The sequence below is a fragment of the Camelus bactrianus genome, chromosome 16, assembly GCF_048773025.1.
Source record: "Camelus bactrianus isolate YW-2024 breed Bactrian camel chromosome 16, ASM4877302v1, whole genome shotgun sequence".
Taxonomy (NCBI): domain Eukaryota; kingdom Metazoa; phylum Chordata; class Mammalia; order Artiodactyla; family Camelidae; genus Camelus; species Camelus bactrianus.
In genome coordinates this window covers 33140273-33157381 of record NC_133554.1, presented here as the reverse complement: position 1 = coordinate 33157381, position 17109 = coordinate 33140273, and the positions used below count along the sequence as shown (strand labels likewise).

The 17109-nt window shown below is 53.9% G+C and overlaps 1 protein-coding gene across 2 annotated transcripts; it reads left to right on the top strand.

Annotated features, from left to right (window-relative positions):
- The first annotated feature begins 6019 nt into the window (after positions 1 to 6019).
- HOXB9 (homeobox B9) lies at positions 6020 to 11175 on the top strand. Of its 2 annotated transcripts, XM_045520787.2 has the most exons (3): positions 6020 to 6536; positions 9211 to 9442; positions 10315 to 11175. In XM_045520787.2, the coding sequence occupies exons 1-3, from the start codon at positions 6020 to 6022 to the stop codon at positions 10334 to 10336; spliced, it is 771 nt and encodes a 256-aa protein (XP_045376743.2). In that variant the 3' UTR covers positions 10337 to 11175. The 2 variants fall into 2 exon arrangements, with proteins under 2 accessions (XP_045376743.2, XP_074199084.1); XM_074342983.1 differs by having other exon boundaries at positions 9211 to 11171.
- Positions 11176 to 17109: the final 5934 nt, after the last annotated feature.

Genomic DNA, 17109 nt, shown 5'->3' with positions numbered 1-17109 from the left:
AGAATTCCACTCTCCAAAGGGACCTTGCTGGGCTGTTCTACAGAGCCAGAAGGGTCTTAGTTAGGACTTCAAGCTTCCTGTCTTGGGGTCTTGCGTTCTGTTCTACATTCAGACTTTGCAAAGAAAGTCTCGCCAACTGGGCAAAGGCTTGATTTCGACAGAGACACAGGGGGTCCTTGAAGTCTTTGTAACTCTTTGCGGGGTGGACAGGGCTCCACTTTAACGGGAAGCTTCAGGTCCTTGGAGAGGGCTCAATCTGTCCCATTCTGAAAGGGAAACATCAGGATCCCTTGTAGCCTCAGCCCACAGACCCCCAGGGTCCTTTCTAGGGCCCCCTAGTGGGACAAAGGTAGGTCCAAAAATTTTTCCCCTTCCTAATCCCTCAGTGATTTCTCTTCCCCACTGAGTGGCCAAGACTTTCCTGTAGATCCTTGGGCTGGGCTGTGGGTTTACTTAGGTCTGGAGTGCCACCCCCACCCTGGGAGATGGAGAGGGGCCTGTCTTGCTGGCTAGTGGGAACCCCAGACTCTGTTAGACAGTTCAGCCCAGACTGATGGAGTGACAGGAGATGGAGCGGGGGGGGGGGCAGGGGCAACGCTGTGATACCCTCTTTGACCCCAGCCCTCTCCAGGCTGCTGGCTCTCTGCCCAGGAAAGGAGTAACTAGAAGTGCTGGCAGAAGGAGGGGGACAGTCCAAAGCATAAGCTAACTTTTGTTCCCAAACTTTTTTCCCCCTGCTTGAGGCAGAGGAAATGTAGTAAGGGGCCTGGGGGAAGAGGCCCGACCGGATGGGGCTCTGGCGCCAGGCTGACTTGGAGGGTGAAGGGTGTCTCTGAATAAGGGGCCCCTTCCAGGGTGGAGGAGGCCCTTGGGAGACCCACCCTCAGCCCCCGGAGGAAATGCAGCCTTCAACTCACTGTCCTGGTGAGCAAAGTCCAGCAACACTGTCCCTTGATGTTTTCTTGTCCCCCGGTCTGGGGGAAGATGGTCTGGCATGTTCCGCTGCCTCACCTTACTTCTCCCTTGGCCTTTCACAAGCCTGCCCCGCCACCTGGAGCCTGACTGTCTTCCATCTCTGGCGTCCCTTGGCCACCCCCTCCCAGGAACAGCGCTGTAAAATGAAAAAAAGGGGGAAGTTAGAGAGAAAGGAAGAAATAAAGTCTTTGGAAAGCAGAGAGTTTTACAACAGCCACAGGTTTTATGGAAGCAATTCCGTAATAACCTTCTACCTGCTCAGCTCCTTTCCGCCCCGCCTGCCGCCCACCGCCCACCCCGTTTGGCCTCCTGGATGCCCCCTCCCCAGGAGTCAGCCGCCCCCAGGGCCTTCCATATTCCTGAGGGCTCATAGTTGGTAAGAAGATTTTCAAAGTCTGCTTGGGCCACTGACCTCTCCGTCCTTCCTTTCACCTCCAACATCCTGGGAAGGAATTTGGGAGAAGATTTCGTTACTTTACAATTAAAATCCTCACTCAGAGGGTGTGGAAGCACCAAGGATTGAACCCTTGTGCTCAGATTCGATGTGGTTCCTTTCGGAGGCTGTTGCATGGAAGGGTAAAGTTCTGGGGACCTTGATTCCCTCCCACTTGGAGCAAGTGACCCCACACCTTGTTCTTTCTCACAGTGGGGCTACACTCTGATCCTGGGTCAGAAGAAATAGCTCTGGGTGCTTGGGGACAGAGACATGGGGACTTTGCTAATTTCGTTGTACACAGCAGTTCTTTTTTATGATCTCCACAGTTACCTGAGAGCTTTCACATTCAATTCATCTCTGTCCACTGGTCAGATTTACACTTGTGTGGGACACACTTGTGCATGTATAACAGTGCCTTCCTCCCCATGTCCATCCCTACCATGAAATAAGCATCACACGATGTATGCTATCCCTGCGGTTTGGGGTAAGATACGCAGTAAAGGATTTCATGGTCAGACAAAAAAGCCACAAAATTTCGTGACCTCCTCTGGGCCAATTTGAGGCATTTTCTTCACCTTCCAGAGAAATATTTTAGAAGGAAGCTGTAAAAGAATCCAGGTTTAAGTCACATGTGTTTGTGGATACACTGTGTATTTTGCTTGAATATCGAGTCAACAGGCAGATTTTCAAGTGACGCTTCTGAATTAGCTAATGTTATAAAGCCACAATTCCAGTATGCAAATACTCAAGTTTTTGCCCTTTCTATAAGTGTGTGGTGGTTATAAAAATGTACATACATTTTGGGTCATAGGTCTTCTGATAACAGCAGAATTGTAAACCCATATTATTCGCAGGGGTTATACACGCATCCACATGTGTACCATTAGATCTTATATACAAATGCCCAAATGCATTCAGTATTATAGTTGGGCAGATTTATTTATTACATATTCTATACACAGCATAGAGCACAGCACACTAGGTTTCCATAAAGAAATATTGATTTGAAATATGCATACAGGAAACACACACCTATTCAAATACAGCATGCATAAATTTCAGCTTAGCTTATCAATTAAAATCAAAATTTCCCCCTTTCCATTTATCATTTTTCTCTTTATTTTTCTCCTTACTTTAATTTCCTTCCCTCCGTCCAGATTTTTTCTCTCTCTTTTTTATCTCTCTCTCTCTCCTTATAGAGAAGGACCCTTCCAAAAGCAGCCCTTAAACCACAGGCACTCACCGGCTGGTCCTGGCCAGGGCTGGCCTCTGCTCTCCCCACTTCGATCTCATTCTTGATTGCTCTGGGCCCCACTGTGGCCAGAAGCTGCAGCTTTTCCCTGCCTGCCCTTCCCGGAGCTATCTGCCACTGACCCTCAGGCGTGGCTCCTGTGCAGGGAGTGGCAAGAGGCTTCTAGAGGGTTTTCCTTCTTTCCCTCTAGGATTGAGGAGAAGTGGGGAGCAGTTTGCTCTCTCAGGATAAAGTGACACCCACTCAAGCAGCCCCTCTATTAAGCCCTAGAAACTGGGCTCCAGGGGCCCAAATCCTGTTTGCTTCTCTCCCTCATGGTGGGTACCATTGTCTGGGAGAGAAAACAAGGTTGGGGGGGAGGTCCATAGGCTCTGGGGAGAGCACCCAAACAAGGGTCTCCCTCTCAGAGGACCCTTGAATCATTTGCCTGTGCTGGAATTGAGCCCCAATTTGGGGGAACAATGCTTTCTAGAAAGCCTGGCTGCGGTGGGACTCTTTAGCTGGTGCTTCTGGATCCTCACCTGGAGGAGACGAGCTGCGGGTGCAGACTCCAGGGCTTGGGTGCTGGCTCATTCTCCTCCTTTCAGAGCCACCGCTCCTGAGAAGACTAAGCCCTCCAAAACCTGTCACTTTGGAATTCTCCCCACCCCCAGCTTGTTTGTGAGCAAAGGCTAGGTTCTGGTCTTAGAAAAGAGGCCTGGGTCCCCTTCTTACCCAGCACCCAGGAGCCCCCAGGGGTTAGGGCAGCTCACCAGACAGCGACCCACGAACCTGAACCCTGTCTGCTGGGACATGCCACCACTATAAGGCACAAGTCATGAGCCCAATGTTCTTCTCCCTCTAACCTCCTCCCTCAACTAAGTGGCTCTCTAGACTTCTCTCTCACTGCAAAGAGAAGCGGCAGCAAAGCCAGGGCCAGAGTGGGAACCAGAAGGGCTGCGGTCGGAACCCAGCGCCTACACAGCCCGAGTCTTAAGAGCAGCCCGGTGCTGTGACTTTGCCATAAATAAAAAAGCCCCTGCCCACAGTCCACATGTCCTTTTGGGCCCTAATTTATATACTACAGAAAGTCATATACCCAGCCCGCCATGCTTCACAACACCGTTATTTATAGCGGGAGATGAGATTTTTTTTCCCTGAAGAATATATTTATTACAGGTAAAGCCAACAGCAGACTCCCTATGTCTGGCAAATGGAGAACAGGTGCTTTGCTTTAACTGTGATTCACTCGCTGGGCGCCCAGCTTTCTTGCTGGCGAGTCCAGGGAGCTCCCTTGACTTTCCCAAGCGTCCAACCGCTACTTAGAAGAATTTGCATTGGATTTCTGTTTCCCCACTTGGGTCCCATGGAAAAAGCAGATCTTCACGCTGTTTGGTTCCGGATCTGCTGGGCTGTCGCCCTCGGAGAGCTGGGGTGGAAAAGGAGGGGGCCGGCTGGGCGCCGGCATTGATCTTTAAAAAATCATTTTGAAATCGCCATAATGTGAAGAAATATGGCGCTTTGCCCTCGTATTTCACACGTAATGACACGAGATGGCTTCATTTGGAAAGAAAAGCGGGCGGGAGTGTGTCTGTGCGTGTGCAGAGGTGATCCGCAGCCTTCTGCCCGGCAGAGGGGTACATGGCCAAAATGATAAAACCTCAAAATAGAATGGTCTCGCTTTTGTTAAAATGACTGGGCTGGGGCGGCCTGTCTTATAAGGGCCAGGATCGGAGTGGGCTGAGAAAATTGGCCCCAGCCTTGCCCCTAAACTGGACCGGAGGAGAATCTGGGCTGTCCAGGGGCCGCATCTCCCTGAGCACCCACACCACAAGAAGCGACTGCACCCAGGGCAGAAGCCGGGGGAGCGACCTCTGGAGATGGGCCAGGAAGCCAGCCGGTGGTCCCCGGGGAGCCTCAGCACAGGGCCGCAGAGCAGATATCAATAAAAACAGGCTGTTTGGAAGCTTCAGTGAGAGTCTGCAAGAAGGAAGGCAGCTGGAGGGTGGGAGACTGACCCTGCAAGGCTCTCTGTCTACGCTGGTGCCCAAGAGCTATACTTGGAAATCCTTCTAAGGCGCAATACCGCGTGAGGAGCCGGCAAGAGAGGCGAAAATTCGGACTCACCTCCCTCCCCACTGGATGGAAAGGGCGCTAACTCTGGACCCCTTCCCACACCTCTGCTCTGTTGACACCTTAGGGAAGTTCCTTAATCCTTTCTGATGTTCAGCTCCCCCATCTGGGCAATTTTAAGGGCCTGGCCCGCTCTTAAGAGGAGGGAAGGAGAAATGGCTGTGTCCCCCCTCCCTTCTTTCCTCTGACTGACCAGGGCCAGAGAGAGGCTCAAGAAACTTAAAGAAGCTAGTTGTATAAAACTCTTTCAGAGGCTCAACTTTCCAGGACCTAATGAATCCCTTTAACCTCATGAGGGTTCTAATTTCAAGACAGCTACATTTTTGGACAAGATCCTTGGACACTCACGTCCTTTTATTCCCCTCTCTCCTCCCTCAGCTACTGAGGGGTCAGGAGAAGCTCCCAGGCCTGTAAACCTCCCAAACTAGTTACAGAAAGCCCCCTCCAAAGCGGACGCATTCTGTAAAACCCCAACTTCTCCCCATCCCTTTTACTTCATCTCCAGTGGCTTTCTGGTGCACTGTTGTTTAATTAACATCTTTTGTCAAGGGGACAGAGAAGAGGAAGCAAGGGCCGGCGGGGTGGGGTGGAGGTGTGTTTGTGGTGGGGACAGGACCACCTCCTCTTTAATTATGCTGTGGGCCTCTCTGGCTGCTCCCCAGGCTGGGGCTGTCCCCTTCCTTCTGCCCTGCTCTCCCTCTCTCCCTCCTGGATCCTCCTGGGGAGAGGGCTCCGCAGCCAGCGTCCCTCCCGAGGCAGCCCGCTGCTTTCCCCTCCGCCTCTCCTCCGCCCCCGCCGCCCCACGTCGAGAACTGCCCCCCTTCCTGCAAAAGAGGGGGGGACGGGAGGCCGGCAGCTCCGGCTGAGGTTACGTGGCCGCCGAAGCCCTGACGTGATAGCACATTGCATCAGCATAAAACAATCCATCCTCGATATGGAATGCGGTGCGGACGGATGACAGCGAGAGCGCAGCCCCCTCGCCCGATTGATTTATGTCGGAGCTGACGCTTTATCAGGCAGTCGGAAAAACTTTGACCAATCATTTTGCAAGGAGCGCTGAGCCGGGCTGCTCCACTGTACTTTGTTGGCTGAGAAGTTGAGCAGGGGGTGGGGGTGGGAGGGTGGGGGGCTGGGGGGGTCGCGTCCGAAAGCCCTCACACCGGTCTGGGTGCCACCTCTCCCTGCTTGGGCGCCGCGCGCGAGCGCTTCCCTTCCCCCTGCGAGCGCCCGGATAATGTCTGAGAATGTCCATTTCTGGGACGCTTAGCAGCTATTATGTCGACTCGATCATAAGTCACGAGAGTGAGGACGCGCCTCCAGCCAAGTTTCCTTCCGGCCAGTACGCGAGCCCCCGGCAGCCGGGCCACGCGGAGCACCTGGAGTTTCCCTCGTGCAGCTTCCAGCCCAAAGCGCCGGTGTTCGGCGCCTCCTGGGCGCCGCTGAGCCCGCACGCGTCCGGAAGCCTGCCGTCCGTCTACCACCCCTACATCCAGCCCCAGGGCGTCCCGCCGGCCGAGAGCAGGTACCTCCGCACCTGGCTGGAGCCGGCGCCGCGCGGCGAAGCTGCTCCGGGGCAGGGCCAGGCGGCGGTGAAGGCGGAGCCGCTGCTGGGCGCGCCTGGGGAGCTGCTCAAGCAGGGCACGCCCGAGTACAGTTTGGAAACTTCGGCCGGCAGGGAGGCCGTCCTGTCTAATCAAAGACCCGGCTACGGGGACAATAAAATTTGCGAAGGAAGCGAGGACAAAGAGAGGCCGGATCAAAGTAAGTTATAAAAAGTGAGGAAATACCCAGGCCGAAGGCCAGGCGAGGGGGAGGGGAGGGGAGAGGCAATAAACTGCGGACAATGTGAAGGGAAACCGTGGCGGTGGCCCGGAGAGCGAGCTGGGGCGGAGGGAAGAGGGAGGAAGGAAGAGAGGCAGCTGGGTGCCCCAGAAGAGGAGACTGAGGTCGCTGGAGAAGCGCCGCCCCCACTCCTCCAAGTGCAGGAGGGACCCGGAGCGCCGGGACCTGCTCGCCGCTCTCTCGGCCTTCCTTCCCCCACGCCCCGGAGGCCTGGGCTGAAAGCCCGGGAAGAGGCTGACGACCGCCGGCCGCGAGAGGAGCTGGTGGGGCCCGGGAGGCAGCCAGCGAGGCCGAGAGCCCGCGCGGGCCAGGGCGGGAGCGCACGGGGCTGCCGGGCACAGCGCGGCTGGCAGAGCTCCCTGCGCCACGCGCACACCGTAAAAGCCGGCCAAGGGGAAGTGGGAGGGGGCTCATTAGGATTTTATTTGCGATGCAACAGCTTGGCGGAGGATTGTTCCTAGCAGATCTCCCTCAGTAGCAGCTCAGTGTCCGCAGCCGGCGCCGGGAGGGGCGGAGGAAGCCCGGGACCCGGTGACTGAGCCCCCTCCCCGGATGCGCCGGCCCCTCCCCGGGAGCCTTCCCTCTGGTCGCCCCCTCCCCTCCTTGGCATCCTTGTTCGGGTTGCCGCTTCCTTTTCTGCGGCCCCTGCTGCCCTCCGCGGGGCTCCCTACCCCCAGCCGGAGCTGTCCGCCTCGCGGGGAGTCGCGGAATCGCTTCCGAACTTAGGGGCCCGACCGCCGTCGTGGAGGAGAGATCCCGAAAGGACCCTGGGGAGGGGAAGGGTGGGGAGGAGAGAGGCTTGCGGAGAGGTGGAGAACTTTATCCTCTGAAGGTAGTTTCCCACCATCCCCTACTCCTCCAAAAGCACCCTTGCCAGCACCCCAAGTCTGTCTAATTTCCAGGAGGCTCTGCTACATAAGGGGGTGGGGGGATTCTAGTATTTTTCATTTTTAAGGTGGAGAAGGGTAAATTGGTCGGGGGGGGGGCTCAGCCCCCAAATGATAACCTTCAGGTCAGTAGGGACAAGTACTCACCCCTTACCCCTTACTCTTTTTGGAGAGTGAGGGTCAGATTTTTTGGTCTCTGCTTGCCCTGCTGGATTTCCCACCAGCAGAGTGGCCCAAAGGCCCTTTGGGGGACCTCTGCCTGCTGGAGGGTAGAGAGCTGCCCCCCTCCCCTGAGGTCTCTGTGAGGTCCCACTACCTCCATCCCTCCAGGTTGAATCACAGGAGCTGGTGTTTGGGTAACACAGGGCTCTTCCCAAACCCTCCCTGTTCACACCCAAACAAATCCCCCACCTCAAACCCCCAAACTCTGCTTGGAAAGTCCATTATTGCAAGGCAGCAGTTTGGCTAGGATCAATTATTAACAGTTTTTTCCCTCTTTCATATTTAATGCGGCTGCGGGTCCCAGCCCAGGCAATCACATTAAGGAAATAGCGCTGCAAATTGGTAAGACACGGTACTTAGTGTAGGATGAATCAGATTTTTTTTTTAAAAAAAAATCAGTGCTTTTCATTTGGGGAGAAGGAATCTAGCAGAGTAGTGGCTGTTATTTTTAATTGGCTCTGCTTTATTTGGTAACTTTTCTGAGTTCAGGGGTAAGGAGAAGAGAAGCCTGTATATATTTTTGTTTCCTCTTTTCCCCCTCCTCCACTCAATCACCCCTTTCTCTGTTCCCCCTCACTGCATGAAGCCAGTTGCAGTTAGGTGTGCTGTGAAGGACTTTTGTTACCCCCACATCATCCATGACTCCCCACCTTGTGTCTGGAGCAATCTTGTTTCCCAATTTCCCTGAACTTGCTTTAACCAAACTGCGAGCTGAGCAGGAGTGGAAAAGGAGACTATTGCAACCATAAGTTATCTGTGAGCCCCCAGCGCTCCCTTGTCCACAGGCTGGAGTTGATAAATGGTTGCAATTGGGTTGCATGTGAATTGGAGTGTGCTAGATGTTTGCGTCTCTAAATGTGAACCCATATTTGTGGTGTGTGTGGCGGGGGGCGGGGGGAGACGGCAAGATATCTACGAGACACATGCCTGCTACCATGTGGCCAAGAGACACAAGCTTGTGATCGAGGCATGAGGGTGCACTCAAACTGGACTGGAGGGCCAGGAGGTCTCTTGGCTGTGGCTGAACAGAAGCCACTCTCCTCTCCCCTAGCCCAATCCTTGTCTCTCCTCTCAGACCTGGAGCCAGAACCCTTCAGTCAGCCACCCCTAGTTACTCTGGTAGTGTCATAGCAGGGTAGCTGGGGGACTTTAGCCAGGCTGGGCTCTGACCCGGGTCCTAACCAATTCGGACCCAAATGGAGAAAAAGACTGAGAGAGAACCTGAGGTGGGTGAAGCTCTGAAAGTGCTGAGAAGTCTGGTACATGTTTGGCTCCATCCTGTCCAAATAACTCTCACCTGAAGGTGTCTATAGCAGCTCCTCGCCCATCTATGGGAACTCTTCTGGGAATCTGAAGGCCCCGGTGCCCCTTTCCCCAGTGCAAGATGGGAAGTGGAGACCAGGGGTGCGCCCTCTTGGAAGGAGAACATGGGGGCCCTTCATCCCCTCTTCCTTTCTTTGATTCTATCGCTGCTTCTCTTTCAGCCAACCCCTCCGCCAACTGGCTGCACGCTCGCTCTTCCCGGAAAAAGCGCTGTCCCTACACCAAATACCAGACGCTGGAGCTAGAGAAGGAGTTTCTGTTCAATATGTACCTCACCAGGGACCGTAGGCACGAAGTGGCCAGACTCCTCAATCTGAGTGAGAGACAAGTCAAAATCTGGTTTCAGAACCGGCGGATGAAAATGAAGAAAATGAATAAGGAACAGGGCAAAGAGTAAAGATCCCCCCTCAAGCCCTCCCCAGCCCTTCCCCATCTCACGCTTATTTATAAGTGATGGCTGCAAAGCCAGTGCTGTCTGGGGTGTATTCAAGTGAATGGGGAAGGGAGTCTTTCTCTTCAAAGTCCTTTTCTGCATCTAGAGCCTCACTCCTTTCCTTTGCTCTTACCCATCCTTCTCTTCTCCCTGGGCCTCAGGAGGAAGTTTGATTGATTTAGAAGGTAGATGTAGTTGGTTCCTAAGAAAGTGATGGGCCATAAGGAAAGAGAGCCCCTAGTAGAGTCCCCAGAATTCCTCCTGTTTTTTCTGGAAAGCCCCAGCCCCTCACTTCCAGCCTGCCCGGTCTCCCCCACCCCCCACCGCCGCACCTATCCCAGAGTCACCCAGGGACACTCCAACTGCACACAGCCCAGCAGATACCCGCATGCCTAAAGCCCAGAGCCCTCCGTACTAGTGGGGAAAGCTCACAGTCAACACTCAAATCAAGTGACACCTCAAATACAGACCATCACACCCCCAAATCTGGCAGAGCAGCCCACACACCGTCAGACAAGTCCAGGCTCTATCTCTGATGCAATACACACCGAAAACGGGTCTGGAGACACACTCCTGAATGAGGCGCTGCAGCTCAAAAAGGCTCAGCATGTCTCACCACCATCCCCATGGAATCCTTAACTGTACTCAGCCACAGACTCAAGGGCAAATGGGGTAAACTCAGCTCCCAAACTGGTGGGCCAGAAAGGGCGAGGAAAGGCAGCGGTGGTCTTATAAGAGTCTCCTAGGTTTTACGGTGGTATTCCACATACACACATTTTGCTGCAGGAAATGTTTAATTCTGCATGTTGTTTTCCTCTCCTTCCAACAAAAGGAGGTCAAATCGTGGGTCGTGAGCCTTGACAATGTCGTCCTCCCGTTCATCTGTGCCCCGCTTGACAGAGACTGTAGCTTCTCTTGCTCCACACCGGCCCTGAATTCTTCCGCATCCTCCCCAGCTCTGAAATCAACTCTTCGGCCAATCCACCTTGCACCAGCGAGTCAAGCCGCCCCCGTAGCAACCCCCCTCCGCCCTCCATCCCCTGCTAGCTCTACCCCTCCATAGGCAGGAAAGCCTGGTCAAGAGAACCCAATGGAGAATTTATTGTGAATTGATTCCCGGCTCCTTTCCAAAGGCAAGTTATGGAGAACAGGGAGGAGCGAAGGCTCCCTGGCACGCAGAGCTTGACAACGTTCCTCCCGTCCTGCTCAGTCCAACCCATGCGGAGGAGCCCCCGGGCCTGGCAGCTGCTACCCCAGCACAGAAGCGCAGAAACCAGCCCCAGGGCCGGGCTTTACCTGCGGAGTCTCGGGCCTGGATGGCGATCTGTGCGGCTGCTGCGCGCACGCTTCTGGGGAACAGTCCCGCGTGCTAAGGAAAGAGGCAAAATCGCACCTAAGCATTAGGCCGGAGTTTATGCTCAGCTTCTCCCCCACCCCTACCCCACTTCTCCGTTCCCCTCCAATCCCGTGGACTCTTGCTCCTGCTTCTCCCGACCCTGCAAGGGGACATTCCAGTAGAACTTTTTTTGCTTTGTTGGTGGCATTCGTGAAATTGTGCTGTGTTTTGTGATTTCTTTGGGGGTGATTGTCTCGCCTGTTTTCAGTTGTCGCTTATATGGGAGGGTTGTGGGTGGGAGTGGGGTGGGTGAGGGGCTTAGAGCTCTGATTGTTGTTTTGGAAGAAAAAAACATAAAAAGATCAAAAAATATATATCACTCTAGAAATAAATCTCTGCTTGTGTCTTATTCCATCTTGGCTTTCCTCACTTGGCCAGAGGTAGAGATCTTGGTTCGAAGAGGGTGGCTTGGACAAAAGAGTGACTTTTGTGCCCAAGAGGTTTCTCCTTAGACCTTGCAGGCAGTCTTCCTGGTGGAGCTGAGGGCTGGTCCAGACCCAAGCTCCCAAGATCACTGCTTAAATTGATCAAGAGCCTTCCAACAGGAGAGCTGGGAGGCTGGAGGGTCAGAAAACGATAGATGAGTGGTTTGGAGAAGGATCTGTATCTGGGTTTGCAGGGAGCAATGAGACTTTCCTCCTAAGTTGCACTGGAGGCTTGCTACCAACTCCAGAGCCAGAGGGAAGGCAAGGCCTGCCCTGCCACTCCTGGAAGCAGGTCCTCTCTTACCTGGCTGAGAAAGTCACCTTGGTTTGGCCACTTTAAAATATCATGCAAGTGAGGAAGGTGGTAACTTCCTTCTGCTGTTCCCTGCAGCACAGGGACTGGGTGTAGACAGAGGCCTCCAGGAGGCCAGGCTCTCCTTTCTTTTGCTCAAAAAGAATGAACCCCTTCGGGTTTTCAGTCCCCACCTGGAGTTTGAGGCTCCAGTTTGAGCCACAGGGTAGCAGCCTTGGTGTAAGGTGGGTAGAGTTTGGTCGGGGTGGAGGCCTGGGGAGGCAGATTCTACAGGCTGGGAGTGAGGGTTGAATATGAAACAGAAATGCTTCAGGAGAAAAAAAAAATCCCCTTCCCAGTCGGACCCCAGAACTAAATTCGGTTTCAAAGTGCACCTTTCTGTCCCTCTCAGACTATGGTGTCCCCATCAGAGCCTCATATGGAGAGTGCTGTTCTCGGCAGCCCCGTCATTCTCATCCAGGCGCTGGGATTCCACTTCTAACGGGCTGGCGCTTGGGAGCTGGCCTCCTGACTGAGCCTCCCATCGGGCCCACCCAGCGGCGCTGCAGTCCGCGGAGACCCTGAGGTTGGGGTAGAAGTAGGGACAAAGCATGACCCGCGGGAAAGGAGCTTGGAAGTAAAAAGGATGGGCCTACCCCTCTCCAGCGAACAGAAGGATGAACCACTCGGAGAGCTAGCAGGAGGCTGGAGAATCGAAGCTCCTGGGTATGGCAGGGCCCAGACCCGCAGCCTCCAAGGAGGGTTCCATTCCGTATATAAAATGAATCTGCCTCTAGAGCTTGTGTAGACTAGGCTCCCTCCCCGTCCTGGGCTCCCAGGAGCCAGCCCGTGCTGAGAGTGAGCGGAGAAGGCCGGATTCCGCCAAGAGGAAGCGCAAAAAGTGAGGCAGGAACTGTACGGAGTGCTGCGGGGCAGGGGCAAGGGCGCCCGGGGAAGCCTCCGGCGACGTCTGAGTCCAGAGCCCGGGGTGGCTTCTTTAAAGACAAACAAAGGCGAAGATGCGGAGGCTCGGAAGCCGGAGATGGGGAAATCTGCTGTCATAAAAGAGACAGAGATTCAGAGAGGGGGACCGGGAGAGTGCGAGACAAGGAGAAGCCGGGAGAGGAATTCAATGCCGTGTGCGCAGCAATAAAAGAATATGACCGCTATAAAAGTTTATAGCGTATAAATTTCTGAAGGTTAAGAAACTAAACAGCAGCAAAGCAAACAGTGAGGGGAAACTTTCCGGAGCTGAGAGAGCCACAGCTGGGCCTGGGCTCCGGGCCTGGCTGGAGAATGGGTGGGTCTGGCTGGGCCGCCCCCACTCTCACCCGCCCGGAACGCGGGGCGCGGGGTTTCCGGGGGCCCCAGGGGGCAAAGAGGGCTGAGGAGGAAGAGGGGAGGGAAGAACACTTTGTTGTCACAAATGCTTCACGGAACGCAACTGGGATTCCGTCTTTGTTCTTTGCACCCCCTCAAATCGGGCGTCATAAAGAGAAGCCCCCGCACGCGCCCGCGCGCGCACACACACACACACACGCAGGACCGGCGGGGCCAGACGTCTGGGCGCGGGCAGCCTCTTGATCCTTTTACAGTCCTGTCCCACTCTCTCAGGCCTCCTTTCCCCCAACAAAAAGCCCAATTGTTTCTCCTCAGAATTTGGAACAATCGTGTTGGATTTGAAAGGTGCTCAGCTCCCCCTTTTACGGGCCATAAACGGCGCACTGCTCGGCGGTCTCCGCCAGAAATTAGGGGCTGGGGGCGGGGGAGCTTACTGCTTCTTTTTCCCTCCCCACTCCCTCGCCTTTAAAAAAAATCTTTTAGCTTATCTGCACAATTTCAAAACCGTTTCCTGATTTCTGATGCCTTTTTTCTCGCCTGCTCTCATTTCCCTCCCCTTCTTCTGCTAATAATGAAAGTTTCTCCGCTGGTCGCCGCGGCGGCTGGCTCTCCGAGAGGCTGGCGTAGCTAGTTTTTCTCAGGACGGCCGCTAGATGGCACCCTTGCTCCACGTGAAAAGCCCCGATGCGGCAGCTGCCGGGCGCGGGTGGCTGCACCTCGCACCTCAGTCGGCCCTGAATCTACGAACTGAGCGCTATCAGAAGTCATGAATAATTTGCGCGTAATAAAAATATAGGGTTCATTATGGCCGTTCTCCACTTTTTATAGACTTCAAATATAGTGGTGTTATCCCCTCTCTTCCTCAAATGGTCAGTTTTCCCAGGAGGAGGGCTCAGGGCTTCTCATCTTGTTTCTGTATTTGATGGGACAACAAATGCATGAAAAGGGGGAATAATAATAATAACATGAATAGTGGGTCCAAATTAAATAGGAGAATTGATTCGGAAAAAAATGAGATAATCCGGAGAGGGGGGCGAGAGGAAGGTCTGCGGATGCGGGTGAACAGGTCAGGTGAGAGGGGCGAGCGGGCAGGAGAAGGTCGGATGGAGAGGAAGCTGCCCCAACCTGCTGTGGGACTGGCGGGAGAGGGAGTCGGGTGAGCCAGCCCCGGGGTGGAGTTGGGGGCAATTTGGGAGAAACGGATCCGTGGCTTTGGTGGGGATTCGGAGGTGCCCAGAGCCAGCGGGCGGCTCCACACGAACCGAGGCTCTGGAGCCTTTGTATGTGGCCGGGGCTGGGCGGGGCGGCGCCGGGAGACCCAGGCTCGGCGAGGGGCTTCCTTTGAACCGCGAGGTGCGGGGAGGCTCGGCTATTTCCTCGGTTGTTCTGGGCGCTCCAAGTTGGGCCGCCAAAAAGTGTTGTGCTTTCCGGATGGATGCGGGGACAGGCGCGGTGCAGGAAGCAAGGGCTCGGTGCTCCCGGCGTCCCGTGGCTTCAGGTGAGAGTTCAGGGCTCCGTGAGCCACAGCCCGGCCCCAGGCAAGCCTGGGGACGCCGATCTCTTCGCAGTTTAGCAGCTGGAGGCCTGGACTCCGGGAATTTTCGTTCTGAGACCGGTGCGCTGTCAGCCTGCCCATAGCCCCTTGGATTCCAAATACTCCACTTCCTCCTGGCCCGGCCCGATCCGTGCCCCCCATCCGGACAAACCTGCGCCAGAAATAGCTATCTGTCTCCTTAAAATTAGCCCCACCGCCAGCCTCTCCTCTCTTCCCCCAGGACCGGGTGCGAAGAGGAAAGTGGAGTTTCTCAACTTGAGTTTCTCTAATAAATCTGCACTCCGTTGGGTGTTTATAAATTATCTCCTCGCTCTTTCTTGTTTTTTCTTATAATAGAAACATTTTCCTTCCATCAGGAATTTCTGGCGCGGTGCAGGGATGATTTAGAACAAGCCATTGAATTTCTGCCTCACCGGTGAGTCCTCAAATCATGACCATAAAATCGCCGGCACTTGATAAAAATGTTCGCTTCGACAACAGCTTAACGCTGACTTCTGCTGCCTCACCGCCCCCTCAGCCTGGCGCTGAAAATTCAAGACTCCGGTTCTCTCCCCTCCTTTTCTCTTTTTTCTCTCTCCCGTTCGGCCCCTCTCCCATTCTCCGGATTCACTTTTGAAGGACCAAGTGTCCCCACTGGTAGCATCCTCTTGGAAAAGGTGATAGTTTCATTTTTACAAATATTGGGGTGAGTGGGATCCCCAAAAATCACCCCTCCAAAAGCAAGCAACTCTCTCGTGAATAAACAATGGATGAATTGAATGTATCTGTAGAGCCTCCACCTTTGTTATTAGAAATTTTCTTTCTCTCTCTCCCCTTTCCTTCCTTCTTTCTGTCCTGTTCTTTTATTTCTTGGCCAGTGAGTCACTCCAGGAGGTCATTGGTTTGGACCCTCAGATTGGGGCCTTCTAAAGCCTGGCCACCATCGCCTCTAGGCCTGGTAGGCTGGAAGGCCAGGAAAGGCAACTGGCATGAGAGTGTGGCACCCAGTCAGCTGGGTCCTACAGTCTGTGTTTCAGGCCCTAGGTCCTCAGGTCTAGAGGGAGAGCAGGGTTTAACTAGAAGTTCCCAAGGGAAGAGGGGAGAAAAAGGGGAATTCAGTGGCCTTGCTGCATCCAAATCCCTTCTACCCCAAGGTCAGTTTAGGTAGTGACAGTAGTTCAAAGGACAGTGAAGGCTAAAAGATGGCCTTCCCCAAAGGTACACACTCTGCAGTCACTGCTCAGGGCAGAGGAGGGCACAGGACAGTGGGCACCAGGGCCAGGCACCAGGTCCTTGGTTTCCAACAGTGGCCTCCATTGCTCTTTCTTCTCTTTGATGTGCTGATGGGCCTGGCAGTGGCCCTCACCCAAGGGTGCTTTGGAAGGTGTGGAGGACTGGCCTGGGAAGATTGGGAGCCAGCTGGGCATGGTGACTGGGTCCCAAGGCCTGGGTGCAGAACTGGGGCAGCCCAACTAGGTGTCATTCTGCTGGTGGCATCAGGCCCCTCACACATCACACAGAATTGGTCTCCCAAAGGCTTGCTGAGTCCCCTTCTAGGGACCCCCTTCCCATTCCAGCAACGCCCCTTCCAGGCCACCTGAGGTTGTGTAAAACTGCAGAATCACAGTTGCAGGGCAAGCTTTGCTCAGGGCTTCACCTCTGTCCATTAAGCAGAAAGTTTCATCTCCTTCTCTGGGTCCTTCTTCATGCCCTCCAGGACCCCTTCTCCAAAGAAAATCCTTGTTTGTTTGTTTAATGAAGGAAAGTTGGTGACTGGCCTGGGTGGGCCTGAGAGGGGGCAGTTTGGGGGTTCTGGAGAAGGAGTGGGGGCAGGTGCTCCCAGAGCTGAAGGAGGCGGAAAATCTTGCAAAAGTCACCGTTTGCACCGAAAAAAACTCATAATCATTCTCATTTCGGCTTTGTCACCCCCACCGTGCTGCAGTCAGGCGGCGGGGGCGATCGAAGCTGCAGTTTTATAGCTGTAGAGGAAAGAACTCGTAAAATGCTAACAGCTTTTATGCGCTGCGGCATAAACAACAACAGACTCGGCTTTATTGCGTTTTATAGTTTGTTAAAGAGTTTACAGCCGTTTTTTGGGGGCCGGTTACCCAGCCAATTCCCTCCACACGATAGTTAAACCTTTATCAATAATAAGGAAATTGATCATTAAAGCTTTAAATATGACTACCTCGTTTGTTTGAAAATATGTTTAGGAGAGGAAGCTGTATGATTTGATAACTTGTATTAAAATACCAATTACATTTATAGGACCTTTTAAAACTCGGCGCAATTAAACCGTGTTCTTTTACATTTTTCCGAAGCGACCCTGACATTTAAAAACTCCAACTGCCTCGTTAAAATCGCGAAATTAACAGCGTGCCTACGCCTGGCGCGTTGTGTATGTGTGTGCGTGTTTTTTTCCGTGACTCCCCCACATCACTCTTTGGGGGTGGTCTGCGAAGGTATTTGATTTGTTGTGAGGCGAAAGATATCTCATTAATGTAGGTAGTTAAACAGATTTAATCCGTATTCATTCTCTCTCCCCCCTCCCCCTCTCTCCCCCTCTCCCCCTCTCTCTCCCTGGGTGTTTTTTTTTTCCTTCCCCTCCTTTTTTTTTTTTTTTTTTCCGCTCTCTCCTC